Source organism: Lutra lutra, chromosome 9 (assembly GCF_902655055.1).
Source record: "Lutra lutra chromosome 9, mLutLut1.2, whole genome shotgun sequence".
NCBI classification, from domain to species: domain Eukaryota; kingdom Metazoa; phylum Chordata; class Mammalia; order Carnivora; family Mustelidae; genus Lutra; species Lutra lutra.
This window is the reverse complement of record NC_062286.1, coordinates 60,861,323-60,889,129: the sequence shown is the minus strand read 5'-3', so window position 1 is coordinate 60,889,129 and position 27,807 is coordinate 60,861,323. Positions and strand designations below refer to the sequence as shown.

Here is a 27,807-nt window from a genome sequence, read left to right as displayed (position 1 = left end):
GGCCGCCCGTCGCGGAGCAACGTATGGAGCGGGAGCGGCGGCGGTCGCCGGGCTGAGCCGCGCCGAGCGGCCGGGACGTGGATGCGGCCGGGATCTCCCGCCCCCGCCCCGCTGAGCAGGAGCTGCTCCCGGACAAGGTAGGGCCGGGGCGGGTGTGCGCTCGCGCCCCCTCCCGCCCCTCTTCCCCTACTCCAGCGTCTCCCCCAGCCCGCGCCACCTCCTTTCCATCTCTGCTTCGCGCTTCCCCCTGCTCCGCACTGACTCCTCTCCCTCGCAGTCCCGTTCCTCGCCGGTTCCGGCTTCGTACGGGCACGCCACAGGAGGAAACCGCGCCTGGGTGGCTCCCGCCGCATTTAGGCGTCCCCCCTTCCCTCCGGCTTCCTTACCCTGGAGGAAGAGGATAGCGAAACCAGGAGCAGCATGTCTTTTTAGTCTCTTGTCCTGTTTCACCCCCCACCCCCACGGGGCCCTGGGACATCCCCCCTCCTGGCTGCACCCCAACTTCCGGGGGAGCCCGCGCGGGGGTGATGTAGGCTTTGGGAAGGGGCGTCTGGGGCCGGCGTCCTCACCTGGCTTCCACGGGCGTTTTGGGGAGGGGGCCGTGTGTGATTTCTCACTCGCACCCGGTCACCCCACCCTGGCACTGCGCTGGTCTCGGTTGCCGCATGGAGAGATCAGGTGTTTTGTGAGCCAAAGAGCCGCCCGCCGCCGCTCCCCACCCCCATCTGCCTACCGCTGCCACCTCCGGGTCCCCAAAAGCTGGTTTCTGTGAAACTTAGGGAGAACCTTTCTCGTTGACCTCTAAAAAATTGTTTCACGCCGCCGGCGTTGAATGATTAACTAGGCTGCTTGTCTGAGACCTGGGGAGGGGGATGGGTGGGTGCTGCCCGGAGCCGGTGAGGCAGGCCTTGGCCAAACACCTTGCTGGAAGGGTGGGCGTGGGGGCGCTCGGTGGGACCCCGCGGGCGGAGATCCTGGAGGCTGCCCCGGAACGGCAGGCGGACCCTCCTGGAGGTAGTAAAATCAAGTCACCTTAATATCCAGGCCACGGTATTTTTCATTTAGGACCGGGGAGCCCCAGAACCCATTATCTCCCTACGAGTGTCAGGGCATGAAAGCTTCTCTCTGAGATTAATACATTGTAAGCCCTGGTGGCGAGGAGGCTCCCTCTCCTGCTTAAAACTCAGGGATGGGGTGTTTGTCTTTGCTCCCCTATCATTCATGCCTCGTGAACCTTCCCAATTTCGTAGAAAGATAGTTTAGAACAATTATACCATATTCTTCTGCCCCTCCCTTGTTGGAGCCTTGCTGTAGATGGTAGATTGCCAAACCAGTTGGTGAATATGGGCGTCTACTTGTTACAACAAATTCTTCTGGTGTATTTTGCTTCGGGAGGTGGTCTACAGGGTCAGGATCGGGAGCAGGAAGGCGGGGTGCCGGGGGTGGGGGGAGATCCGAGCCCAAACCAGTCTCAGGGCTCCGGAGCCCAGCTGTCTCCTGGTTGCGCCCATGCGGATCTGACAGCTTACCCTGGTGAGAGGACAGGCTTGGGCGATCATTTCTTCCCACTGCCCTAGTTTTCACTTCTCTTTCTTTTGAATAGAGGTTATTAAGCCTGGTGGAATTTGGGAGAGTGTTACACACACAGTCCCTGGTCTCTTGGATTAGATTTTAAGACCAGGGAAGTACAGAACACTATAGAATTCTCTACAGGGGTAAACCTATCCCCCTGCCCAGCTTTGTGAATGTCTGTATCTTTGGCTCTAACATTTGAAATAACTTGTTCAGTTTGAAATACTGCTTTCCCCTTGGCCATCTCCCAACAGCAGGGGCTCACTGCTCTTAATTTCATGTGTGTTGATGAAAGGCCTGATTCTGCATAAAAGTTCCAAGTTACCACCCTCACTGTTCACTGGTCTTGAATCTGCCACATATGATTCTGTGACCTCGGGCAGGTTGATCATCCCAGCCGTATTTTCCATAACGGGTTTTGGAAGCGCCTGCTCTGCAGGATTGTTTTTGAGGACAAATAGGATAATGTTTGTGAAACTCCTGGCTCTGCATCATGGGAATTAAGAAGCACTTAATGAGTGGTGGTCATTGTGTAATCAGTATGGAAGTTCCTCTAGGCATCAACTTCCCTTTACCAAAAACAGTAACTGGGAACCATTTAGATTGGTCTGACTGAGACTGAAATCAGCCAGATTTGGCAGATGCAGATAAAGTTTTTAAAATCCAAGAAACGAAGTAACCTTTTCATGAAAATAAGCATAATATGCTTGTAACAATTAATGATTTTTTTCCTGGGTTTCTGATGGATAGTTGAGTAATGGCTTGTAGTTTTGAAGAGTTGCTTGTTAAAAAAACACAATTTAGCTTTCTCCAATTCTACGATACTGCAGTTTTGCTGAAATAGGAAAGTGGAACTGATAATTCATGGTTGATTTTTCATTATACAATTCGTTCAAATGTGTGCCTTTTTAATTTTAATTTATTATTATTATTATTTTTAAATTTTATTTTATTGGGGGGAGAGAGAATGAGAGAGGAAGCACAAGCAGGGGGAGGGAGAGGGAGAAATAGACTCCCTGCTGAGCAGGCAACCTGCCAGTTTGTGAACCAATGGACTGAATAACTGACCAACTCACTGATGGACGGACAAACGGAGGACTCCATCCCAGGACCTTGGGATCATGACTTGAGCCGAAGGCAAACACTTAACAGACTGAGCTACCCGGCTGCCCCCAAATGTGTGCCTTTTTAAGAGATGCGTTGGAAAAAAGGGAGTTATATTAGGAAATGAAGAGAATCTTAAAAAAAAAAAAAGGATCATTCTGCTTTACATGATGTGTTGTTCTTACAAAGCTAGGATGTTCTGGATAGAAATGTATGACGCTTTTTAGCTGATGCAGGATATGAAAAAAGATGAATCCATTGTTTCTTAAAGAAACTTTGAAACTTCCAAGTTTTTATGTTTTCTGGTAATGCTGGTTTGTTTTGTTTTGTTTTGTTTTTTGTTTGTTTTTGAACCATAATTCAGGGATCCTGACTAGTGCTGTGAATGTGCCTGATGTGTATTCTGTTCTTAACATACTGAGTCAGTGCTTTTCATTCTTTCTAACTTGCTTAATAGCCACAATATTTGACTTTACTTAGTTTTTTGAACAGTTTTATTGGACAGTTTGTTAAAGACTTTGACAATTAATAAATGCCAATGGTTACTTTTATAAACATTAAGATTCTTGCACCTGGGATAATACTTGGTTATATAATCTATTGCAACATGCCCAGTTGTAGTGTCTAAGTTATAAATACTGGAAAATTCTCATAAAGGCCTTTGGGTCTTATATGGAGATGCTCAGAGGGAACTAAAATCATTGCAATCAATTGCCTGGCAATTTTAGTGTATACAGAACGTTAAAACATGAATTAAACTGGGCTCTGACAATTTGAAAGTTGGGTTTCCTGGCTGAACATCAAAAGTACCCAGGAAGAACCACAGCACATACAGCCAACAGGTGTGTAGGAACAGCTCTTTCCTCCCTCATACTCCTCCTCAAGGTGGGATGACTGTTAACTAGGTGCTTGCCAAAGATGTCTGCAAATTGTAGGATGAATAAATTCCTCTCTCTGGAGAGGCAATTACCGTTCGAATAAGAGGTATAATGTATGTGGTATAAGACTTTAAGAAAATTGATGTAATGGTTTCATCATCACCTGGTGATGAGGCTTTGCTAGTCTGAACAGAACTTCGGTGGGAAGAACTTGTACTTGACAGAGAATTTGTTATTCGGGCATATGTGGTACAATTACATTACTGCTGGAAAAAGTTAATTGTACCAGTTTTCTGTATGTTAAAACTCTGAGCTGAGATTTTGCATGTATTGTATGTTGCCACTGCTGTGAACTTTATGTTCTTTGCCCATCAGCTTTGTCTCCTTGACTTTCTAAATTTTTGTAACAGAATTCAAATTTCCTTTAATTTTTTTTTTATTTTTTTATTTTTATTTTTTTTAAGTAGACGCTATGCCTAACGTGGAGCTTAAACTCAGAACCCTGAGATCAAGAGTCTCATGCCCTACTGACTGAGCCGGCCAGGTGCCCCAAAATTCAAATTTCTTTTGAGAACATTGTTGATAAAGTTATACCATGTCTTGAAATATTTTGTGTGATTTTAGTTTTAGGTGTTTCCATAGATGTTACAATTATTTTCTGTGCATCTGTGAACATTCCCTTAGAGCAGGGTTTAAAATTGTATTCTGATGTGGCTATAGAGGGGAAATTCCCAGTAGCCAGGAAGTTGATACTTTCTACTTTTCATTCTGTGGCATTTAAAAACAGGTTTATTGTTCCAGTGTTTTCACTCTGATGTGATTAGGATGTACGTCGCTTACCAGAATACTTTTAAAAAATATTATCCGAGGGAATCAGTTTTAGAGTGTGGCCAGGTTCTGTCAGAGTGGTGGTTTAGTGGTTAAGAGTATGAACTTGGAGTCTATCTGATGAGGAAGTTTTTTTCTTTAACTTGAGCTATAGCATACAGTAAAGCGTGAAGTGCTCTAATGTTGTGTGTGGCTCCTGAATGTCTATCCACCATCCCGGTCCAGAATTAAACATTTTCTGTACCCCAGAAGGTGCCTGTGCCCCTTCTAGTCAATATCCACCCAGTAGAGGGAAGTTTCATATCATCTGAGATGTGACTCCTTTCATACAGATTGGTTTTGCCTGCTCTTGAACCTAATAGAAGTGGAATTACAGAATCATACCGTGTATAGTCTTGTGAAACAGACCTGTTTTTGAGTTGGTTTTTGCCACTATGTGACTGTGGTTACTGTGACTAAGTTACTTAACCTCTCTGAGCCTCAATTTCTTCATTTGTGAAATGGGGAAGATGAAATTCTTATCTCAGATTTACTAGGAAGATTATCTAGCACTGTGCTTGAAATGCGGTTTCCTTGTCCCCCTTTTATTTCTTTACAAAGGTGCTAACTAACTAAAGGGATGCCTGGGGGGCTCAGTCGGTTTAGCGTCTAACTCTTGGTTTTAGCTCAGGTCATGATATCATGGGTCATGAGATGGAGCCCCACTCGACAGGGAGTCTGCTTGAGATTCTCTTTCTTTGCCCCCTCCTCCAACTCATGCATGTGTTGTCTCTCTCTTTCAGAATAAATAAATAAATCTTTTGAAAAAAGTGGTAACTAAAGCAATTATCTCTTCCTTGTTTTAATATGCTATTTCACTCTTTATTAAAGTTATGTTGGTCTTTTGCTGAAAGTTAGAAGCCAAGTCTTTGTTGATTCATTGTTGATGTAGCTTTCAGCTTAAATAAGACATATTATGTCTCGATAACTGATCTCCTATTATTTATTTTTTAAAATTATTTACTTATTTTAGAGAGAGGGCAAGTGCTTGCAGAGAGTAGGGCAGAGGAAAAGGGGGAGAGAGAGTCTCAAGCAGAAATCAAGTCAGACTGAGCACACAGGTGCCCCTCCTATTATCTTTAATTGACATTTTCTTTGTAAGTCATGAAATGACAGTCATTGAAATGTCCTGTTTAGAGCCAATCAGTTGCTGTCTCCTGCAAGTATATAAGCTATAAGCTAGGATGCTTATAAGTATAAGCTAGGATGCAGTGGTGACAGTTCACACTTGATTATGAAATCTATGGAAGAGTTTAAATAAGAGGGAATGTTGGCTGGGGTATCCACAGTGTTTTGTGAAATAATTATTTCAGAAGTGAAAGCACAGGGCCAGTTGTTAGGCTCAGACCATTGCATGCTCAGACAAACCTTTTAAAACATTTGCAGCTTAAATATACTGTAAGCAGTAGTATGTATTCAGTGGTCTCATGTTCCCAGGGTTTTGGTGGGCTTTTTGGATACTTTCTGTTTTTGGAGCCATTCTTTAACTGTAACTCAGGTCGTCCTGTGGCATTCTTTCTAAAATACTTTTTTTCTTATGGTGTTTATTTTGGGGGAAAAATCAAGGTAAGGTAAAGGAAAATAACACTGTAACTGCTCTTAACTTGGTTTGGGTCCTTCTAGGTTCTTTTCTCTATATCTGTACACCTCTAGAATAGGCTTAGGAAAAACATATTGCTGATGCTTTAGGCAAGTTTAAAATGGATTGTGTGGGGTGGGCATGCCTATAGATATATCTGGCTGAGAGGGCATGAGGCTTTGAAGGTTTGGGTTCAAGTCCATCCTCACTGTGGCCCCTACTTGTGACTGTACCATTGTCAGGAGTGCAGTCCCCCAACACCCCCCATCAGGACCCCAGTCTTCCAGATTACAGTGGCTGAGAGAGAAAACCCGTCCTTAGGACCACCTCCCCCTAGGACCTCAAGTCGGTGTATAATCAGATGAGCATTTTGTTCACTTAGCCAGCATGCATTAATTGAACATTTACTATATGCCTAGCTCTGTGCTTGGCCCCATGTGTGTTCCTAGATAGGTCAGGCACAGTCCTGCCCTTGAGTTACCAGTCTCTGGAAACTCTAACCCAGAACTGATGAAAGGGTGCTCTTGTTGAGATGCAAGCAATATGCAGTTTAGGGGGCAGCCAAGAAAGGCCTCCTGAGGAACTGGTGTTTGGGCTTAGCCCTAACGGATGGATTAATAACTTTTCCGAGGGCAGAGGCAGGTATCGCAGGCTTGTGGCAGTGTGTCAGGGAAATAGCAGGTGATCCTGCTGGTTTGGAGGTCAGGGTGTTTACGAAGGGGTAGTAGGACATGGTGCAACCCCAGTGATCATGCATCAGATGGCACTAGATAGTTATGAAGGTCGTGGGAGCCATGGAACATGCCCACAGAGGGGATGCGGTGACATGTCAGGGTCAGACTTGCATTTAGGAAGGTGAGCTTGAGCCTGATAGGTAGATTCAAGGCAGGTGTGTTCACGGCCCTGTGTCATTTTACAGCCTCCCAATGGAGGACTATTTCCCATTGCCCCTCAGCAGTCTCTTCTCTGAAAGAATGTGGAGGAATATGTACAAACTGAAATTACTTTGTAAACTTCTCTGCTCAGAAACCTCCAGTAGCTCTTCCTCTCAGACTGAAGTCAGACTAAAGGCAGGGACCTTCTGTCACCTTCCAGGCCCTTGGTTCAGTTGACTGTAGCCACACTGGTCTCTGTGCTCTCCTGCTGCTGGCATTTGCAATGGCTGTTTCCTCTTCCTGCCCCACTCCTGCCACCTTGTTCTTACCCTTATCATCTGTGCTGTCCATTATATTTTGTCTGAGTTCTTACCAACTGTATGATGATTGGCCATGTAACTTAATCTTGGTTGTCTGTTTTAAACACTGCACAGTTAGCACAGGTGCTTGATACTTGTTGAATTCAGTCACTTTCTGGGGGAAAACTGGGTGCCCAAAAACCAGGCTAGGGATGGTGCAGGATTGAAGTGTATGTATTTGATTTATTTGAAAGAGAGTGAGAGATAAGAGGACTGATGTTTGTGGGATGGGGTTTGGAAACCAGTACAGGAAAGTGTGAAGGGGATGATCTACAGATATATGTATGCTGGGGATCTTTTTAACATTTGGAACATTGGAGGTTGTAGTGGTGTCTCAGAGGGTCCAGGGGATGGGAGCAAGGGAAGATCCAGGAATAAGCTTGAGCCCAAAACTGTGGAGAGCACCTATTTGGGGGCATGAGGCCAGGAGCAAAGCTGTGAAGATGCAGGAGAACAAGGAAGAGAATCCGGCTTCAGTGGTCTTGAATTTGGGATGGGATCAGTGTTAGATGCCCTGGGAAGTCAGAAGAGGTCAAGGACTAGGAAGATTCTAGAGGATGAAGGGAATTAGAAAGGTCTGGGCATGACAAGGAGCAGAACCTTTTCAGGATGTTGACAGAGAAGGGAAAGAGGGCCTTGTGCTTGGAGCTACTGGGAGGAGGGAGAGCTTTGAAGGTGAAGGAGAATGGAGATCCACCCTTGATACTGGACCCCAGGGGAGCATACAGTGCTGTCCCAGGGCACGGTAATCTTATGAGGGCTGGGGAGTGACTTACTGGAAAGGGGAGAGTGGTCCTTGTGGAATACTTGAAGTAGATTTTGGTGCTAAGAGCTGACTTAAAAAAAAAAAACAACCCAAAAAAACCTTTGTAACCATGGCAACCCACTTGGCTTCTGTTGCCTCCCCCACCCCTACAAAATAGGGAAAAACCTACATAGCCATCCTCACATGTTGATTGTTTAAATCCAATGCAGTCATGAATATGAAAGTGTTAACACCTCCAGTAAGGTTATTTCTATGGAGCATAAACTTGCTAAGGTTTTTAATTTGTGCTTCAGAATTATGTTGTTTTTTATTTTCTTTGGAAAGCACTTAACATCCAGATGCTTCTCTGAAGTGCTTCTTTTTTGAGTCCTGATCAGAGAGTAATACAGTTATGTTAAAAAAAAAAAAAAAACAAGACAAAACAAAATAAAACCTTCAAGTCTAGCTCTAGATTATTCGTTGGGAAGCCTAGTGATGTTTGCAGAATCAAATATATTTATTTAGCATTGCAAGGGTCTAATTGGGTTGGTTACAAATACCATCTTTTCTGAATATTTAACATTTGGAACTAACAAAATATATTTTACATTTATTATTTTATGGCTGAATTTGATGTTTGTTTAAAAGGAACTTATGTAGCTTTTATTCTTAAAGTAAATGAGATGCAGCCGTTTTATTTTTCTTCTCTTCACCACTTAAGGAATTATTTTCTTCAAATGAACTTAAAATATCTCTCATGAATACTCCTATTTTTAACCGAATGTTTGTCTCTTTTAAATTTTTTTCCTTAAGTTTCTGATGGATCCTTTAAAAAAAAAAATCCTCTTTATAATGGAAATTTTCAAACCAGTACAGATAGAGAGAGGTATAGGATGAAGCCTCAGGTGGCTGTCACTGGTGTCAGCATGATGCCCTCTTTGTTTTCGTCCCTACCCCACACATGAGTAGGAGGCTGTGTGGGCACCATCCTGAGTGGGAGGACACATCCTGGTGGACCTCCAGGTCACCAGTTGGAGAAGCAGAAACTATGGGGGTGTTTGGACCCCCCATGGAGAGGGAGAGGTGAGCAGAGGGTAGACACTGGGCAATCACGGATGGCTACAGCCCCTGATATTTCCAAGTAGGTAATAGCGAAGGTGACATTCACAGACATATTTAAAATTACATGATTTAAGCTGCTTGGTAAAAGAGGCCTGGTTTCTAAGCGGCTCTGTCCTGTGTTCATATGTTGAGCAAACATAATCTCTTTTATTTTGGCAACATAAATTTTTCTTGGCAGGTAGCCAAAGAAAGAAGTGTTCCCATTTCATCTCTTCAAATATGTGGACATACATCTTGGTCAAACAGCCCCCTTTTTAATAGAACATCTGGATAAAAGGCCAAAATGTCCATTTTGAGGATGTGTATTTTCAGTCTATAAGATTTATTTTGATAATTTGAAAAAGCAACTTAAAAACAATCCTTAAGCTTTTAGTGACTTCTTGAAATTTGCCATGTGAGGAGGGAAAAAAGAGTCAGGAAAGGGAAAGGAGTCTAGGAGAAGGGAACTGGGGCGGGGGATGTTTCCTTGTTTGGTACCCCATTCTGAAGTTGCCACCCCAGGGTAACTCGTCACTAGGCAGGTTGTCTTCTGGGATGAGGATGGTCCCTGACTGGAGGAGAGGTGGCATCCCAGGAAGAGCCCTGTTGAATTGGATACTAGGCATGTGTGAGGAGCGGTGGCTGGCACTCGGGTTGGAATGCTTTCATCTCTCAGTTACAGCACGTGGTGGGGCGGTGTCTTGGTTCCACTCCCCCAGGGCTGAGGAGAGTGGGATCTTGGCTCACCTGGAACTGTTCCGGCTGGGAAGCATTGCTGGGGGTGAGGGGTAGGTTCTGGGTAACCAGCTCTTGGCATTCCTTTTGAGAGGTCCAGTTTTGGGGGAACCCCGAGTGCCGGCAGGGAAGATTCAGTGCAGGGCACTGACGGAGTAGAGGTTGTCCTCCTGGTGGAGGCTGCGGCATTTGAACCCGGGTCTTCGAGGATGAGGCTAGGATTGAGAAGCTGGAGAACGGCCATGAAGCAAAGGTGGGGGAGGGGAGGACAGAGGTTGTTTTTATGGGGTGCAGGTGCTTGGGAGTTCTCTGGGATGGGATTGGGAGAGTAGCATACTTGGATCTAGGATCAGGTCTTTGTGAGAGTGCTTAATGAGGATGGGGGTGCCTACCTCCCCTGTACCCTGACTGTGCCCACCACGCAGCTCCATGCTTGTCTTCAAGTTTGGTAGCAACAGGGATGGGAACCCATCTGGCATCCCAGTTCCTGCTACTCTCCTTTCCTTCACTGTCCGTCTTGGGAACCTTGGGCCAGGTTTGGAAGCAGTTGACTTAACTGTAAAATGAGGATACCTCAGGAACTATTTCACAGGACTGAGTACCCAGTTGGGACCTTGGCATGCTTACTGGCACATGGACAGGCCCTCCGTGAATGGGTAGGGTCTGGTATGCACTTGTTAGTCTTGTTATAAGGAGTGTCCCTTTGCTACCTCCATCCCATTCCTTCAGTTTCTTGTCTCCCCACCCCCCGCAAGGTATTAGCTGTGTTGAGTCCTTAGATTTTAATATAACATGATTTAAATCTCTGCACATGCCAATTCTGCACAACTTTCTATGACTTTCATGCATGTCTTCAGAACAGTGAGTCAGGCAGTTAACTCAAGGCTGCTCCTCTAAGGGACTCTAAATGGGTATGACTGGAGTCCTGGAGGCTGAGGCTGAGGCGTGGTACCTCATGCTCCTTGGTGGCACCTTCATTGTAACTAAGACTAGGCGCTCTTCACGAAAACGTGTCCTGCGAACCTTCATCCTAACAGCCAAAAAATGGAGACTTCCCAAGGCAGTTTATTAAGTCACTTAAGGTAATGAATGCCATTGGTGTTGATTTAAATATTAAAGTTACATAAGGAGTCTAATACGCTATGTGCAATTTTAGTTTGTAGCATGTTCAAACAATATTTTCTTGATTTGGGGAGGTTATATTTTTATTTTAGAAGGAAGACAAATGGAAAATTTTATTTTGCAGGAAATTGATGGACATGCTCTCAAAGTCTACATTTCATAGAGTCAAGAACTGTCAAATATAATTTAATAAAATTGGGAAGGGCAGTGGTCGCTTCCAAAGTTTATCTGTGGAGCTTGTGGGAAGTGACATAGATAAATCTCTATGCCAGAGAAAATGGAAGATTGGATTTGGCTGTCCAGGTGCTTAGCAGTAAAGTGATTGTTTTAAAATAAAAAAGTTCTACGACTTTTTGTGGTCAATTATCACAACCCACGGAATTAAGTGGTGGGGGTATGACATAATTTTGAAAGTCAGTTTTAAATAAAACTTTGACGATAGTCAACTTTTAATTTTGTTAACATGTTGGTCTTTAGGTAAAACTTGCCTGTATTTTGACTATGTAAAAATGACAGTAATCTCTTTTCTAGTACTTCTATGAAAATATTCTCTCTTACTGATTTCATCAGCTTTTCCGTCTAAGTGTCTGTAGACAAACGGAGCCCACATAGCAGGCACCAAATTACCTCCTCCCTTCCCTATCTTTTTACACCAAGCCATGCTGATGGCCTACTTATTTCCAGAAGCATTTATACAAGGTCAGTTTGATAACTTAGTTTATATAATGGGATTCTTTTCTAGTCCAGTACTATAATTTATGCTTGTGAATTTTTATTAGTTTGCAATTGCCTTCCAACCCTTGGGCCCATGTTTCTTTATAGATTTATTTAATCGTATTAGACTGTTTCCTGAGATGTCTTTAGGTTATGTACTGCATGGAGATGACAACCACTAATGCTTCCGTGATGGCTGAGGGGTAAGGCACTGAGGGGGAAGGCACTGGAATTGGAAAAAGCGTAGGGCCCTTGGGAAGAGGAGTGGCCTAGACTAACAAATAGCCAGGGGCCAGGTACAGGACTCTGGGGTGGGGGGCTAGAGATGGATGGCCTGTGTGTGAAATTAATTCAACAATGACTTGTTTAGAGTTGTGTGTACTCTTGATCAAAAAGATAAAAAAATAAACATTTTAGTTAGTCCTTGTTTCTTTACTGCTCCTCCCCTTTTACGTCTTCAGATTCATTATATTGTCTGAGCAGCAGACACAAGAGATACAGAAATGCATGTGGATATGGCCCAACCCGTCCTTGAGGCCCCCCACATCCTGTGGGTGTGTCAGACTTGTTAACAACAAGCGGATAATTTAGATAAATGTGTGTGTTAGGTGTTCCAGCAGCAAAGGGGAAGTAATACAAACACACCCAGGAGAGGAGGGGTTCAAGGAGGGTGCCCCTCTGGGCAGTGCTGGAGCAGCAGGCCTCTTCGCTTTTTTGTTATTTATGTTGAAGGCCTAGAATCGAAGCTATAGACTGAGGAAGAGACTTTGTCACTAACAGTGATTCTTACTGCTGGACTCACTGTCCTGATTATGCCCTTTGCGGGGCATCTGCTAAGACTCTGGGCTTCCTGGTACCTTGGTTTCCTCTTCTGCAAATGAGGTGATTGACGTAGATGAGCTATCAGGCCCTGGAGAGGAAATCCTTATGGCTTCTTTTTGATAATAAGCTTGGTCTGTGATCTGTGTGTGTGGAGTGTGTGTGCTTGTGATGGAGAAAACCAGTGAAAGGGTGAGATGATATGGTTTGTGGCCAACGCTTACTCTCTGGTCATCTTTTCTGACATGGGCTGGGGTCCTCTCCTCTCCTGACTTCCGGGCCAGCTCTGCACTGACCTGGAGCAGGGTACAGGGCCATGCTGGGATCCCTCGCTTCAGGCTGTGCTGCTGGGATGAAAAGGCAACATTTTCTCTGTGTAAACAGATCTCAGAAAGGCGTTTGCCTGGGTGAGTTTATGATTAGGCCAGTTTAGGCCCCTGTCTCTCATTCTTTAGTGTGGATAGTACCTGACCCCCACCTGCAGGGACTCCAACTCTGGTTAGGAAGACACCTGCCTTACCAGACCAGGACCTCTGGCACCGTGCACCGTGAACCGGTGAACTGGGCTCAGCATGGGATTCTGTGTACAGGATTCCTTTCTCATGATGATTGAGATTTTCATACCTAAATTTTTTTTTTTTTTTAAGTCCAGCTTTATCTGGGGATTCTGGAAATCTTGAGCAACAACATTAGGTGGTAGAAAGAGTGAGAGCTTAGTCTTGGGGTCAGGGTCCAGGGTCCAAATGCTGGCTCCACGCAGATTAGCTCCATAACCTCAGACTAACTGCTTTATACTTTCGAGCTTGCGAAGATTAAATGAGAGGAGAACCACCAACATAGAAAAATGGGAAAGGGCATGAAGAGTAGGAAAATCGGGAAAGAAGCATGTGAAAAGAACAGTGTAAATTAAAACAGGGAGATAGCCTTTCTTTGTAAAGATTAAAAAGAAGGACAGAGTCCACAGTCAACACATGGGTAGCTCCGTGTTCTTAGGTGTGTGGTGAAGATAAACCAGTCTGGCCTTTCTTTTTGGTGGGGGATGGAAAGGGAGGAGAGGAGAATAATTGGATTGTTTACTTTCTCTCTGTAGTTTCCCAAAGGAAATAATAAGACAAAAAAGATGCATTTATGAGGTCCTTAATCAGTTTTTTTTTTGGTTATGTGGAAAATCACCAACAACTCATTAGTGATGATTGATAAACCAGAACAAATGCCTGTGTCCCAGCAGAGATAGACGAGAGCTCTGCTGATAGGAGACAGACTGCTCAGATCATGCTCTTTCCTCTGTGAACTAAATCTGCTTTACAGAAATTAAATCTCAGTGGGGCACCTGGGTGGCTCAGTTCATTAAGCATCTGACTTGATTTCGGCTTTCGGCTCAGGTCTTGGTCCCAGGGTCGTGGGATCAAGGCCCACATCAGGCTCTGTGCTGGGTGCGGAGCCTACTGAAGATTCTCTCTCTCCCTCTGTCCCCTCCCCCTCCCACTGAAACTAAAAATCTCAGTGAATTCAGGAGACAGCTGTGTTTGTTGTCAACACAGACATCCTTTTGGAGTTTTTCATTGTCCCTTATTTTATATTCCTGTATGATTTAATCCATTTTCTTCTCTTTATTTCTTTACATAGAGGGCCTGTGAAAGAAAGAGAACATATTCGAGCAGCCTCTCTGGTGGCTGCACTTGTTCAGTAAGGCCCAGGTACTGGTCCTCTTCTTCTGGGTAGAGGCCCTGGTTCCACCAGCACTCACTTCCTCTTCCCAGGGTGTCCTCCAAGCCCACAGACTGGCCCGGTTACCTCTGCCTGCAGACACCCTGTGCCCCTTCAGGTTCTGCCTTCACCTCTGCTGTCCGCTAATGGGCAGTTACATATATTCACTGTATCAGATCCATGTTTTATAATAACCCTTTCCTCCTGACTTCAGACTCAGAAAAAAGTATGCTTGGAGATGAAGTTGGGTTTGTGACTTAACAGATGGAGAACTTGGGCCAGTTTTTGACTGTTGCATCTCAGCTCCGAATTCACCCTGTGTTGCCGGATACATGAAAATAGATCAGGGACTTCAGATGTTTTACCTTCACCTTCTGTAAGTGAAGGCTCTGAAGAGGATGTTGCAGAAGTATGGGATTTCCTTCCTGGTCTGGAACCGGGTTCTGGTAGAACCTGCTGTACTGTACTCCTAGGGACCTAGGGACCTGCAGGACCTAGGGACATGGCTTTTTCCAGCTCTGGCAGCAGTGCTGGACTGGGGGAGCCTGGGCTTACCCGAGGTCACTGCTTCTCTGCCCCTGCTTGTTAGCCCCATATATATTCATACCGGGCCCCCAAACCCTGGCCATTTAGTGAGCTGGCCACCTGATCTTTGTCCCAGGCTGTGGCCACAAGCTGCCCCTATCTCAGCCATACATTGACATGCTAACCTGCGGTACAAGGGGGTCTCCCCACTGCCTGGTTCTGGCAGCACCCTTGACTCCCTGTGCATGGTGACTCCCTCTGCATGCCCACCCAGCAGTTTCTACAACTTGTTTTCTCTCATTTTCCTGATGGGGACCTGTGTATTCTAGGCTTTGTGCCTGTACCCCAGAGGGTTGTTCTTGCTTTCCTGGGCACTGGCCTGTCTCTGGCCTGGGAATGCAGGAACTTTTCTGCCATCCATACCTTCTCAAATAAGCTCTGAACGTCTCTTCTGCGTTTGTCCTTTTTCCGGTACTTTTCATCTGCCAAAGCTTGCTTGTTAGAATTCTATTCCATCTTTATAGTTACTCACCAGGTTCTGAAACTGGTGCTTAAGTTACTGTGTGATTTCTCTCTCCTGGTTGGACCCAGACTGAAGTGCATCCCATGTAACCCCACTAAGCAAATAAAAGGATGGATCAGAGAGAAATCTCGGGGTTTCTCTGAAGGGCTGTTAAGAGCCTGCCAGACTGTACTGTTTGTACGTAGGTCCTGGAGCTTGGAGTGGAAACACTTACCAAGGCATAACCATGTACAGCTCTTAACATGGGCTTCCAACACACATTAAGCTCCACAGGAATGGGGTATCTGGGTGGCTCAGTCAGTTAAGCATCCAACTCTTGATTTTGGCTCAGGTCATGATCTCTCAGGGTCATGAGATTAAGCCCCACATAGGGCTCTGCGCTGGACAAAGCGCCTGCTTTAGACTCTCTTTCTTAAAACAAAACAAAAGAAAACGAACAAACAAAAAAACTGCATAGGAAACAACTGCCTGCCTTTCAGCATTTCTTTTCTAAGATGATAGCCCACCTTAGGGAAGTGGGTACCCTTTGGATTTTAAGTCTGTGCGAAGGTCCTTCCTTCCTTGAGGCATGTTTGCCCTGGGCCTCTATTGTCATGGTCTTGATGGGGGTAGCAGTTGCTCAAGGTCCTCCCCTTGCCAGGAAGGAGGTGTGGAGGCTCCCCTATTTGGGGATAGGACAGAGGTGGGGTATGCTGCAGGAGGAGGGACGGAGCCCTCACCTGGAAGCATGTGCATTCCCCGCACATAGGGCAAGCCCAGTCAAAGCATACCCAAGTGTGTTGCCTTTGGTGGGTCTGGGCTGACTGTGGGAAATGAGGGCCTGGGCCATAGTGTCCATCCCCATTTACTACTTCAGATCCTGTCCCCAAACTCCTAGATTTAATAGAGACTCACTACTCGTGAAATTCATCTCTCTCTTAACACTAGAAAAAAATCCTTTAAATCTTTTTCTATTGTACTTTGAAAAGGGGAATTTATGTAAATATGTGTGTGTCATTTGCCAGCACTAAGTGAGTGATTTTCCAGTGTCATATACACTCTGGAGAAAAAGTGTATATGTTTTAATCCAGTTCCTACTGACTATCTCACTGTATTCATTGAACTTGACCAGATGACCAAAATATCTGTCCATTTAGCAAATGCAGAATGAATCTCAGGTGCCATGTGCTGGGGTAATGGTGGTATCATGTGAAGGCCTCGATTATGGACTATGCCCAGGTCTAGGCCAGGATGATCAGGAGAAGATGCCCTAACCTTTGGGAGCTGGGTGCACTAGCCAGGATGTGACATTGGAATGAATTTGTTTGGAAGGAGTAGATGCTTGAAGGCCTAGCAAAAAGAAGGCACTCTACAGATGGCAGAGCAAAGCTGAGATTTTCTGGAAGAGAAATGTGTTTGCTGTGTTTACGTGTTCAAGTGTGGATGGTGTGGAGATGGCGGGGGATGTTGGCTGGAGATGGTGGAGAGAAGCCCGAATCATTATGACGTGCCCTGGCTGGGACCAGAAGGGCATGTGAGTGAGAGGACTGAGGCTGGTGTTTAGGCTGGGGCATATCACTGGGCAGGGCATATCCCCTGTAGAAGAGGGGAAGAGGCCATGAGGCCCTGAGCTCTATGGAGAGGAGCTTTAGAAGACAACACAGGTAGTTAACGCTTTGAGCGAGCAGTAGCCTGCCAGTGGTCGTCAGACCAAACGCAGGGGACAGCATGAGCAGGGAGAGCGTGCGTGCACAGGGGACTAAAGACTGAGTAGTTGGGGAAGACGGTGTATCTGGGAGTCTGCTGGGAAGTAAGGCAGTAGGCTGTCACAGTAGCCAGTGTGGCCGAGCCTGAATAGAATAGAGGAGAGGTGAGGAGGAGATGTGTGTCACATGGGAAAACGAGATTCGGCTCCTGGTTGGACAGGGAGAGCATGGTGAAGCAACAGTTCAGAATAATTCTGGGGTGCACATCCAGGTGCCTGTGAAATCGGCCCATTACAAATAGGGGACTTAGGAAGAGGGACCCTACAAAACATTTAGTGGCTAATATTTGGAGTTAACTGGGTCAACCTGTGGTCTTACTTTTGGAGGTGATGTTTAAGATAGTGGGTAGATGGGTTTCTAGAGAGGGAGAATTTATAAAAGGCGCAGTGAGCGACAAAACTTGAGAAATGTGCTTAGTGTTGGAAGAATCAGAACCCTTGAAGAACTACTGAATGTCCATTGAGTGGTAGACAACAGACTGGAATGGTATGTTATATCTTCCCCATTTTACAAATGAGGAAACAGACTCAGAGAAGTCAAGTAACTTGACAAGGTCACACAGCTAGTAGGTAACGTAACCAGAATTTAATTCTGGGCTGACTCCAGATGCCTGGCTGACCTTCAAAATGAAAATGGATCTGGAACATTTCTATCCTCAAACATCTACTAGGCTTGTTTTATAACTCCATACTCTTTTACACTAAACATCTATAACTCTTGTCAGTTTGACTAAAGGCAGGGTCAAGATGGCCTCTGGGAGGATTAATTCCCTGTCATCATTTGCTAAATTTTCTTCTTTTCCCTTTTCTGAAAGTTCTGTGCATCTTTATTTGAAGAAGGAACTTAGTGATAATTTTATCTTAAGTGATAAATACTACTTGAGAACATCAGCCATGCTGGGCTTTGGGGAACTATAATCAGTTGGGGACGGGAACATGTCCTGCCAGACACTTTCATGTATAATGTTGCCTGTGGGGGTGTGTGGGTGAGCAGATTCATTATATGTTCTTTTCCCTTTTAAGTACTAATACTCATACTAATGACTATGAACCAAATCCCTTGCATGTAGCTGGTAGTTGTTGCATGACTTAGAGATTAGAAAGCAACATCAGAGATACATGCATGTTCTCTCTCTGTGTCAGCTTCTAGGGGAGGTTAAGGAGGAAGTCCTGGGCTTGCCTTCCCAGCCCTGGCAAGGACCCAGGCCGGGCTTCTTGCTACTATGAAGGAACAGGTTCTAGGTATGGCCCAGCTCTTCAGGTCCCACTGAGCTGCTTCCCTCATACCCTGATCATCCCACTCTCTGCATCAGTGCTCAAAGCTTTTCTCTCCCCCAGAATCACTTAGCTGCAAAGTGTCCCTGTCTCTGTTTATCAGAGCAGAGCCTGGAAAGGTCTAGCAGGGACCAGGCAACAGATGGGAACAGCCTGGGAGATAAAGATTTAGGAAAGCCACTCTCCCCAGATTCCTGAAGGGTGGGGGAAAGAAGTGGTCTGCAGAAGGATGTGCCCGTTCTCCAAAACGTGTATGGACGTGTTTCCCCCGCTCTCGTGGGATGGCAGTGGGCTTGGGCTCTTTCCCCCTTGAGGATTTGTGTGTCTGATTTGTGGGGAAGGGTGAGCAGGAAGCAGGAACTCCTGGATACAAAGGCTGCTAGCCCTTACCATGGTTGAACCAAGAGTTTGGATTTCCAGCCTCCTTGCCTCAGCCTGACTGGACAGGGGTGGCTGCTCATCTTATATAATGGTCACAAGAAAGTCCTGCCTTTCTTTCTAACCTTGTCAATACTGCAGGGCCACACCAAGCACAGGTTTTGGGTCAGGCCAGGTGTGATTGCTGGCTCTGTCCCTGACTAGCCAGTGGTAGCCACCTCCCTGAGTTCCTTGGCTGTATGTGTGTGTGTGTGTGAGAGAGAGAGAGAGAGAGAGAGAGTGTGTGTGTGTAAATGTCCGGGAGTCAGAGTTTTGAGAATGAGTTCTCCTGGCCACATTAAAATGTTTTCTGGCCAGCATTTTGTTTCAGTGTTTCTAGGACTTTCAGAATTGGAGGAGACCTTTTAGGATCATCCCATTCCATGGTTCCCACTCTAGTCTCCCTGAATGAAATACTGGAATTGCATGGACTACATATTGGGAGACAAAATGAGGTATGTGACTTGTTTTGCCCAGAATTTGGCTTATACATAGTCATTAATCAAGTTTACTTACTTACAACCCTGCCTCCCATATCTGATTTTGACTCATGGTAGTTTTGTAGGTTCAAAACTATAAATGTAAAGCTTTAAAATATTTAATAATTTTTAAGGAGATTAGCCATGGAAAATAAGACTAATGTCCTATTAGTCATAACCCTGTGCAGCAGCGTTCACTTGTAGCATGGTTTAAGCTGCTTGGGTTTGAGTCCTGGCTCTGCCATTTATCAGCTGTGTGACCTTGGGCAAGTTAAATCACCTCTCTGAGAGTACCTGCCTCACGGGATTGCTGGTGCCTGGCAGGTACCTCAGTTTTTATTAAAACAGGGCATATGTGTTCATAGTTCTTTCTAATAGATGGCTTCAGATAAATAGCACAGGCTCAAGGAAAGCTGTCGGGTGGGCTAGGGTTGGATGTTGTCCCTAGAGCCTCTTCTGAATGCTGCGAGGTCCATTACAGTGATGGAGTGACTGTGGGACTGAGGCCATCACACAGGCAGTAGATGTGTGTGGTCAAGGCTATTCAAGGACAGACATGGTAAGGCAGCATTAAAGAATGTTCAAATAACCTACAATCTTACCGCCCCGATTAAACCAGCTTTGGTTTTGTGTGGTTATTTTATCTGGATTTTCACATAGTTTAAGCATAACATCGGTGCTATTTTGTAATCCATTTTCAGCTAACAAGTGTATTTTTCCTGTTTCTACCTCTCTTTTCTAAATATTTAATTGCAAAATAAAGAAGGAAGTTCTTTTCCATTAAACAGAACTAACTGAAGTGTTTCAGAAATTTCAAAACTGTTCAGTCCTTATGGGGGGTGGGGAGACCTCACTCCTAGGCACAAGGTGAAAAGCTAAGGTTATTCTTTGTTTGCCTATGGGATTTTCTCCTCTTTCTCTTGCTCACCATAAAAATTCTGTGTTTCACAGTAAGGGTTGTATAACAACTTCCCCAGCTTTGGGGTAAGTTTTCTTACTCAAATTCTTTTTAAGCAATGTAACTTCCTGCTCAGAAAAGGACATGTATTGGTTTTATGTCTGCAATGGGAATATTTAGTCAGATATTCAGAGAGCTTTTTCCCACAGATATTTTTATGGGGTCACTGTTTCATCCTCCTTTCCATGAACTTTGGTTTGTTGTAAGAGCCTGCCAAAAGCCAAGTTCTCATGTGAGGAACCGTGCCCAGGTCACAAATAAAAGACGACATTTAAACTAGATGGAAATGTATAATTGAGAATCTCGGTTTTCCCATCCTTCCTTCTCAGGTTGGAAGAAACGCACTGAGCAAGTAGTGGTGAGAGTTAGCCTAAGCTGCATGTTTGGGAATTTGGACCTGGGAAGGCTGGCCCGTTCTCAGAAGGGGTGCTGGGAGCTTCTAGGCACTCCCATTTCCCTTTCTTTGGAGAGTCTTGGTAATGATCAAATGTACCTTGGGTCCATTTGAGCTAACAAAGAGTATTTTTCCGTGCTTTGGGTTTTTTTTTTTTTTTTTTTTTTTTTTTTTAAGTCTTGAGCCAGCCCTTGAGACTTTGCTATTGACCTACCTGGGTCGGATTACAAGAATGTGGCCGTGCCTTGTAGAAAAAGGAGATCCAAGGAGCCCTGGGTTGGGAACCAGAAAGCTGCATCATGTCACCCTCATGTATTTATGAGGTATATTTAGGCAGCTCAGTTAACCATCTCTGGGCCTCCATTTTTCTCACTGTTAAGGGGCTATCCTTTCAGCTTCCCTTAGGGGATGCAGATGAGAATTGCACAAGAAAATGTTCTGCAGTCTGGAATCCTTGGGCAGATGGAAGGTGGGGATGGTGTCCCTTTGAGACCCACAGAGACTGTGTTGGCCGAGGTGATGGGAAGTCCTGGCTGGGTCTTGATCATGGAAATAAAAGCCTGAATTGCAATGAATGAAGTTGGAAATCTTGCCAGAAAACATGTTTTCTTCAAAGGATTCCCAAAAGAAGGAATGGTGCTTTCCATGAGAGAAACCTCAGACCATCACTTCAGACAGTTATGGTTGGATTCCTGACCCATAACCTGAACGTACTACCAGCTCATTTATCTGGAATCATCTCACATATTACTCACCCGGAATCTTCCCCTAGGAAGATCAGCTCACAGGTTTAGAACTCGTTATGTAGAGTTCTGTGCTTCCCTTTTTTCTTCCTTAAGCTGACCTCTCTTACTCTAGAAATTTCAGAAATAGTCTGCTGATAGCCATATTCCTTTTCTCAGTTGAAAATTTCGGTAGCTAGCTGTTCACAGTGCATGCTGTTTTTTCCCGAGTACCTTCCAAATCTTCCTCATTATGGGCTTTCTCCATTCATCCTCATACTTTTCCTTATTGCCCTTGCTTCAAGCTGTTTACACGAAGCACCCAAGACATAGAGATCAGAGATACGGGGTCAAGAGCTACTGTAGCTTTAGGAGAGTTGTTAGCCCAATTTAGAGAGAATCGGTTGTTTTTGAAAACCATTTTGTCACATCTAGAAGCCAAAAAAACAAAAAAACAAAAAAACCAAAAACAAAAAAACCCCCGAAACCAAACCCTTAAAATTATGATTTATTTTCTTAAAAGATGGCTGTTTATTTACATGTATGAAGTACCCATACAAGTACATTCTGAATGTCCATTTGAGTTCTCTTCTCCTTGTAAGTAAGGCCTAGAACAAAAAGGTTTAAGTTGCCAAAGGTGTATGGAACTGAGACCTTCAGTTTATTCCTTAGGTTTGCCCAAAAGCTCATTTGAAAGGAACCTGACCTAAGGGGGATGCGGACCCTAGACTTGGGTATGAGTGTTTGAATTATTCAGGTTGTGTGTGCCTTGGGGCCCTTTCAAACTGGAGTTAAGGAGTAGGAAATATCTTGTGGGTTTAACTGCCTTCTCTGGAGGAAGTTTAAGAAGGCCCTTTCTTGGGGCACCTGGGTGGCTCGCTCAGTTGTGTCCAACTCTTGATTTCAGCTCAGGTCATGATCTCAGCGTTGTGAGATGAAGCCCCACCTTTTGAGAGTCTGCTTGAGATTCTCCCTCTCCATCTCCCTCTCTCCTTCCACCCACCCCGCCTCTCCCCTGCTTGCTCACTCTCTAAATATATAAATATCTTCTTTAAAATAGGCCCTTTCTTGGTGGCTCAGTGGTGGGTTTCTTCAGGGGTTGAGATAGATAGTGGTTGAGAAGGGAGGGGAGAAATGGGATGGTGATGGGGGCTGCTAACTGGGTGAGCTGAGGGCACCCACATAACTGTCATCTGTCATGTTTTCTAGTTATGCAAAAGCTTTAGGAGTGGGAGGGTATGGGATGAGGCTTTTTTTTTTAAAACACCTTTTACTGCTGTGTCTATAGCCAAAGCTATTTAGCAGTGGTAAACACAGGCAACTAGATAGGGATCTACTAGACAGATCTTAAGAGACATAAAAGAATTTGTGAATTCCAACCCATCTAATCTGGGCTGTCAGGCATATGATAACTTTACAGCATTCTTAGCATGCCAAATACTTCTACCTTGGTACTATTTGTTAAAACCCAGTAAACTTAAAAATCCTCTTATATTAAAGAAATAATAAACACTATCCTTAATTAAAATGGGTACCCAGCTTTGTTTCTAGAGGTCGGAGGAGAGTGGCTACCATTTGACTAAGTGACCTTGGAATCTCATTGACTTGGTGGCCTTGGGACCCAGCTCTGCCCTTAAGAGTGACTTCTTTAAATCTGTTTTCTCAAGTATAAAACGAGAATAAAAGTAATAACACCTACTTCATAGATTTACCATATCAAGGAGGATACTACACCATGCCTGGAATGCAACCGTTCTTAGGAATTCTTTTTTTTTTTTTTTTTTGAAGATTTTATTTATTTTTTTGACAGAGAGAGAGAGATCACAAGTAGGCAGAGAGGCAGGCAGAGAGAGAGGGAAGCAGGCTCCCTGCCAAGCAGAGAGCGGGACGCAGGGCTCAATCCCAGGACCCTGAGATCATGACCTGAGCCGAAGGCAGAGGCTTTAACCCACTGAGCCACCCAGGCACCCCTGTTCTTAGGAATTCTAAGTATAGATTCTCAGTTGTAGAATTAACCTGATAAGAAAATTCCTTATAGTGTCTTGCCATTCCACATTTTTGGGTTGTCTTTTAATGTCAGGCTTATCTAAATGGTTCCTCTTGTTGGTCATCGATCTCTATCGTGCTAGAACTCTGGAGCTGTATCCCCCACAAACTATTTTGTTGCTCTCTCTTCTTTTCTTCTGTTGGCCACAGCCTGGAATCTATTCTTGGCCTTTGATATTTCACGAAAATGCCATTTTCATTTCCCTTTTTCATTTTGCTATAAACAGCAGAGCTCCTAAGTATGTAGTTTGAGTTTTGACAAATGTATACATCCATGAAACCCTCATCCAGGCCAAGACACACACAGTACATTTCTATGCCCTGGAAAGTTCCCTCCTGCCCCTCTGTAGTCAAAATGTCAATCCCTATCATTTTCACATTTCTAGGTCCTAGATTAATCTTGTCTTCTTGAACCTGACATAAATGGAATTTCAGGTCTTCTTCTTTTGTTTTTAAATTTATCTGAGAGAGAAAGAGAGCATGAGCATGAGGGGAGGGTGGGGGTGGGAGAGTGGCAGAAGGAGAAGCAGGCTCCCTGGTGATCAGGGAGCCTGTTGTGGGGCTCCATCCCAGGACCCTGGGGGAGACTCTTAACGCACTGAGCCACTCGGCTGCCCTGAGGTGGTGGTCTTCTCCTTCTCCTTATTCTTTTATAAATACTTCTTTGTTTCTTTGTTTGAAGTAATCCCTATACCCAGCTTGGGGCTCAAACTCAGGGCTCTTGTGACTGAGCCAACCAGGCCCCCCCAAGGTCTGTCCTTCATGCACAGTGTTGTGGTATTGCTGCTAGTAGAAGTCATTTCCTTTTTATTGCCAAGGGTTATTCCACTGTATGAATATACCACGGTTTGTTAATCCATTCCTCTCTTGATGGTATTTCAGTCGTTCTCCGTTTTGGGCCAGTCGGTTAAAGCTGGTATGAATCTTACCATTTTCTGAATATTTGATAAGGTTAGTGTCTCCTCCACTTAGTAGCCCTGCAACCCTGGGCAAGCATGTTAATCTTTCTCCCTTGACTTGTTTTCATCTGTCAAAGGGTGGGTTGAGAAACAATTCAGGGTGGGGACCACCATTTTCTAAAAAATGAAATGGAAATGGAGAATTTTGTGAATTTAATGGCAACTCATACATTGCAATGCACCTATAAATACATGTGTGTACTGGGTCACAATATAAAATGTATTTGCTATGAATTGTGAGCAAATCAGTTTGCAACACACTGATTTGTATGTGTGTCCTTATAAGCAAGGAAGTTGGACACCCGTGAGCTTTTTAGTAGATGCGTAACTTTGCCCTCAGGTATCTTACACAGCCACACTATTTACAGTCACTTATGTACTCCTTGCTATAGACCAGCCACTGTTTCCAAATCTTTACATATAAAATCGTAGCGCCCTTACAACCATCCTGTGAAGTGGGTTATTGTCCCCATTTATTAGATGAGACTTCATATCAACTGAGACATCAGCTATACAACTTTCCCACAGTCACAGAGCTAGAATGGTAGGGCCATGATTTGAACCTAGGCAGTACAGGTCTAGAATCTGGGTTCTAAACCACTGTTCCAGAGAAGATAAAGACAAAAAGTCAAGTGACATATGTCCACAAATGCAAACTAATAATTACCTAATTAATACAGTGCTCTTTTTTATTACAGATATGAGAAATGAGTGTTGGACGTCGAAGAATAAAATTGTTGGGTATCCTGATGATGGTTAATGTCTTCATTTATTTGATCGTGGAAGTCTCCAAAAGTAGCAGCCAGGAAAAAAATGGAAAGGGCGAAGTAATAATTCCCAAAGAAAAGTTCTGGAAGATCTCGGACCCCCCTGTGGCCTACTGGAACAGAGAGCAAGAAAAGCTGAACAGGCGGTACAATCCCATCTTGAACACATTGGCCAACCAGACAGGGGACGTGTACGGGTTTTCCAACATAAGCCATCTAAATTTTTGTGAACCTGACCTCAGGGTCATGTCAGTAGTTTCAGGTTTCAGCAATTTGCCAGACAGATTTAAAGACTTTCTGCTATATTTGAGATGTCGAAATTATTCACTACTTATAGATCAACCAGATAAATGTGCAAAGAAACCCTTCTTACTACTGGCGATAAAGTCCCTCATCCCACATTTTGCTAGAAGGCAAGCAATTCGGGAATCTTGGGGCAGAGAAACCAATGTGGGGAACCAAACGGTAGTGAGAGTCTTCTTACTGGGTCAGACCCCGCCGGAGGACAACCACCCAGACCTGTCTGACATGCTGAAATTTGAGAGCGAGAAGCACCAAGACATTCTTCTGTGGAACTACAGAGACACTTTCTTCAACCTGTCGTTGAAAGAAGTGCTCTTTCTCAGGTGGGTGAGCACTTCTTGCCCAAATGCCGAGTTTGTCTTTAAGGGCGATGACGATGTTTTTGTGAACACCCATCACATCCTGAATTACTTGAATAGCTTACCCAAGAACAAAGCCAAAGATTTGTTTATAGGTGATGTGATCCACAATGCTGGACCTCATCGGGATAAGAAACTGAAGTACTACATCCCAGAAGTTGTTTACACTGGTGTCTATCCGCCTTATGCGGGGGGAGGCGGCTTCCTTTACTCTGGCCACCTGGCCCTGAGGCTGTACAATATAACTGACCAGGTCCTTCTCTACCCCATTGATGATGTTTATACTGGAATGTGCCTTCAGAAGCTCGGCCTCGTTCCAGAGAAACATAAAGGCTTCAAGACATTTGATATAGAAGAGAAAAACAAGAATAACATTTGTTCCTATGTAGATTTGATGTTAGTACATAGTAGAAAACCTCAAGAGATGATTGATATTTGGTCTCGGTTGCAAAGTGCTCACTTAAATTGCTGAAATATATACAAACTAAATTTGGCCTAGAAAGACCTATCTTGAATAGTTCCCATGTTGTGTTCTTTCACATTAGGGGTAACTTCTGTGTTAAACCATCAAAATTGCCTTTATTAGTAGTATCCATTTGAGGGCCTCTCAACCCTCCAGTGTGGTACTTTCTGAAGAGGGAAAGCAGATTATAATTTTTTTTATGGAGGATGTGGTGGGACGATTGGTTCTGATCCTTCCTATGGCTAATGTCCATTATTTTCTAATTTGCCTCCCTTCTCATCTGAAATCATAAGCTTCTGGAATTTGACCATTTTAGGTTATTTATTTTTTACCCTCATATGATCATATCCCAACTTTCCATTATAATGAGTGAATTATCTGCAATTTAGGTGTTTATAAACAAACATCTTGGCTACAAAGACTTTGTTGTATGTGATCTAGTGGTTTTCGTTGACTGGAACTCCATTTATTTTCATGAAATTTGGATGAATTTTTTAAATTGCCTAGAAAAATTAACCTCTGTCAAAATTTTCCACCACCCCAACAGTATTTTCTTGTGTTAAGGTCAGTTAATTTTGAAGAATTAGAATCACTGTGTGACATTTATCCGCTTTACCTTGTTATGGTCTTAGGGCCATAATAAGGAGAAAGTTTAACTGTTCTTATATTTGTTTTGATGGGTGGTATCATGATAGTTCTCAGATTTTAGTGTTTGACGGTAATGAGTATGATTCTGTAACGGTCAACTGAAAATTGAATGGACCCTGGCGACCATATTGTGCTTATGATTTTTCAGTGTGGACCAGGAAAGCGTATGTCATTTCTGAACTTTAAGTGAAAAGATGGAAACTGCAGACCTTCTCATGAGTGGATTGTCAGTTTAAAACTCCAGGATTCTATTCTTGCCATATTTTCACATGCCGCTTACACAAAATTATTCTGAGTAGTGACTGCTTCCCTGTCTCAGTGTAGAAGTGCCTGTGTTTTTATTTATTGTTCAGATCAAAGACCAAAACATTTTCTTAAATATATTTTGTGTAATATTTTATTTGTATACAGTGTTGTTGATAAAATATTTAACTAGAGCATGGTATTTTAAGTGTTAAGGTGTAACATATGTTAAATAAAGCTAACTGTTACTTTTGAATTTTAAAACTTGGCTTTTTGTGGGGGGGGGTGGCTACAAACTACTAGAGTTGATAAACTTCTGCCAAACTGTTGCTTACATATACTATCTTGTAACATGCTTTATTGAAATATTTTTTTGTTTATAGAGATGATGCTTATTACATGTGATACTGGAGACTGTAAGAAGATGGAAATAAAGTCACTGTATTTTTAATTTTCATGTGTAATGTGTAATAATCTATGATTTCTTTTTGTTTCCTGTGTTTGATTACGTTTTCCCAAAAGAGGCCGTTCCCTCTGCCCCGAAACTATGGTAGCAGCACTGACCTATATATAAACTTTTTCTCTGTCTCAGTGGGTTCTCTGTCTTTGCCTTTCAAATTCTTAGAAGTACTTCCCATCTAGAGTCTTTAGAGGAATATAAATATTTATTTATGCTTCCATTTGTGGTGAGTAGAAAATGTAATTGGAAATAAAGTAGCGCCTTTAAAAATTTTTTGGGTATAGTTGACATACAATGTCAACGTAAGTTTCAGGTGTACAACATAGTGATTAAACTTCTCCATAC

At 43.9% G+C, this 27,807-nt stretch overlaps 1 protein-coding gene across 4 annotated transcripts; it reads left to right on the top strand.

The window, feature by feature from the left end:
• B3GNT2 (UDP-GlcNAc:betaGal beta-1,3-N-acetylglucosaminyltransferase 2) lies at positions 1–27,453 on the top strand. Of its 4 annotated transcripts, none has more exons than XM_047746839.1 (3): positions 1–137; positions 18,993–19,116; positions 24,918–27,453. In XM_047746839.1, the coding sequence occupies exon 3, from the start codon at positions 24,927–24,929 to the stop codon at positions 26,118–26,120; it is 1,194 nt and encodes a 397-aa protein (XP_047602795.1). In that variant the 5' UTR covers positions 1–137; positions 18,993–19,116; positions 24,918–24,926; the 3' UTR covers positions 26,121–27,453. The 4 variants fall into 4 exon arrangements, with proteins under 4 accessions (XP_047602795.1, XP_047602793.1, XP_047602792.1 ...); XM_047746837.1 differs by having other exon boundaries at positions 4–137; positions 18,980–19,116; XM_047746838.1 differs by lacking the exon at positions 18,993–19,116 and adding an exon at positions 3,041–3,097 and having other exon boundaries at positions 6–137.
• Positions 27,454–27,807: the final 354 nt, after the last annotated feature.

Coding starts and splice junctions, on each gene's coding strand:
- B3GNT2 (XM_047746839.1), top strand. CDS start 24,927: ATGAGTGTTGGACGTCGAAGAATAAAATTGTTGGGTATCCTGATGATG.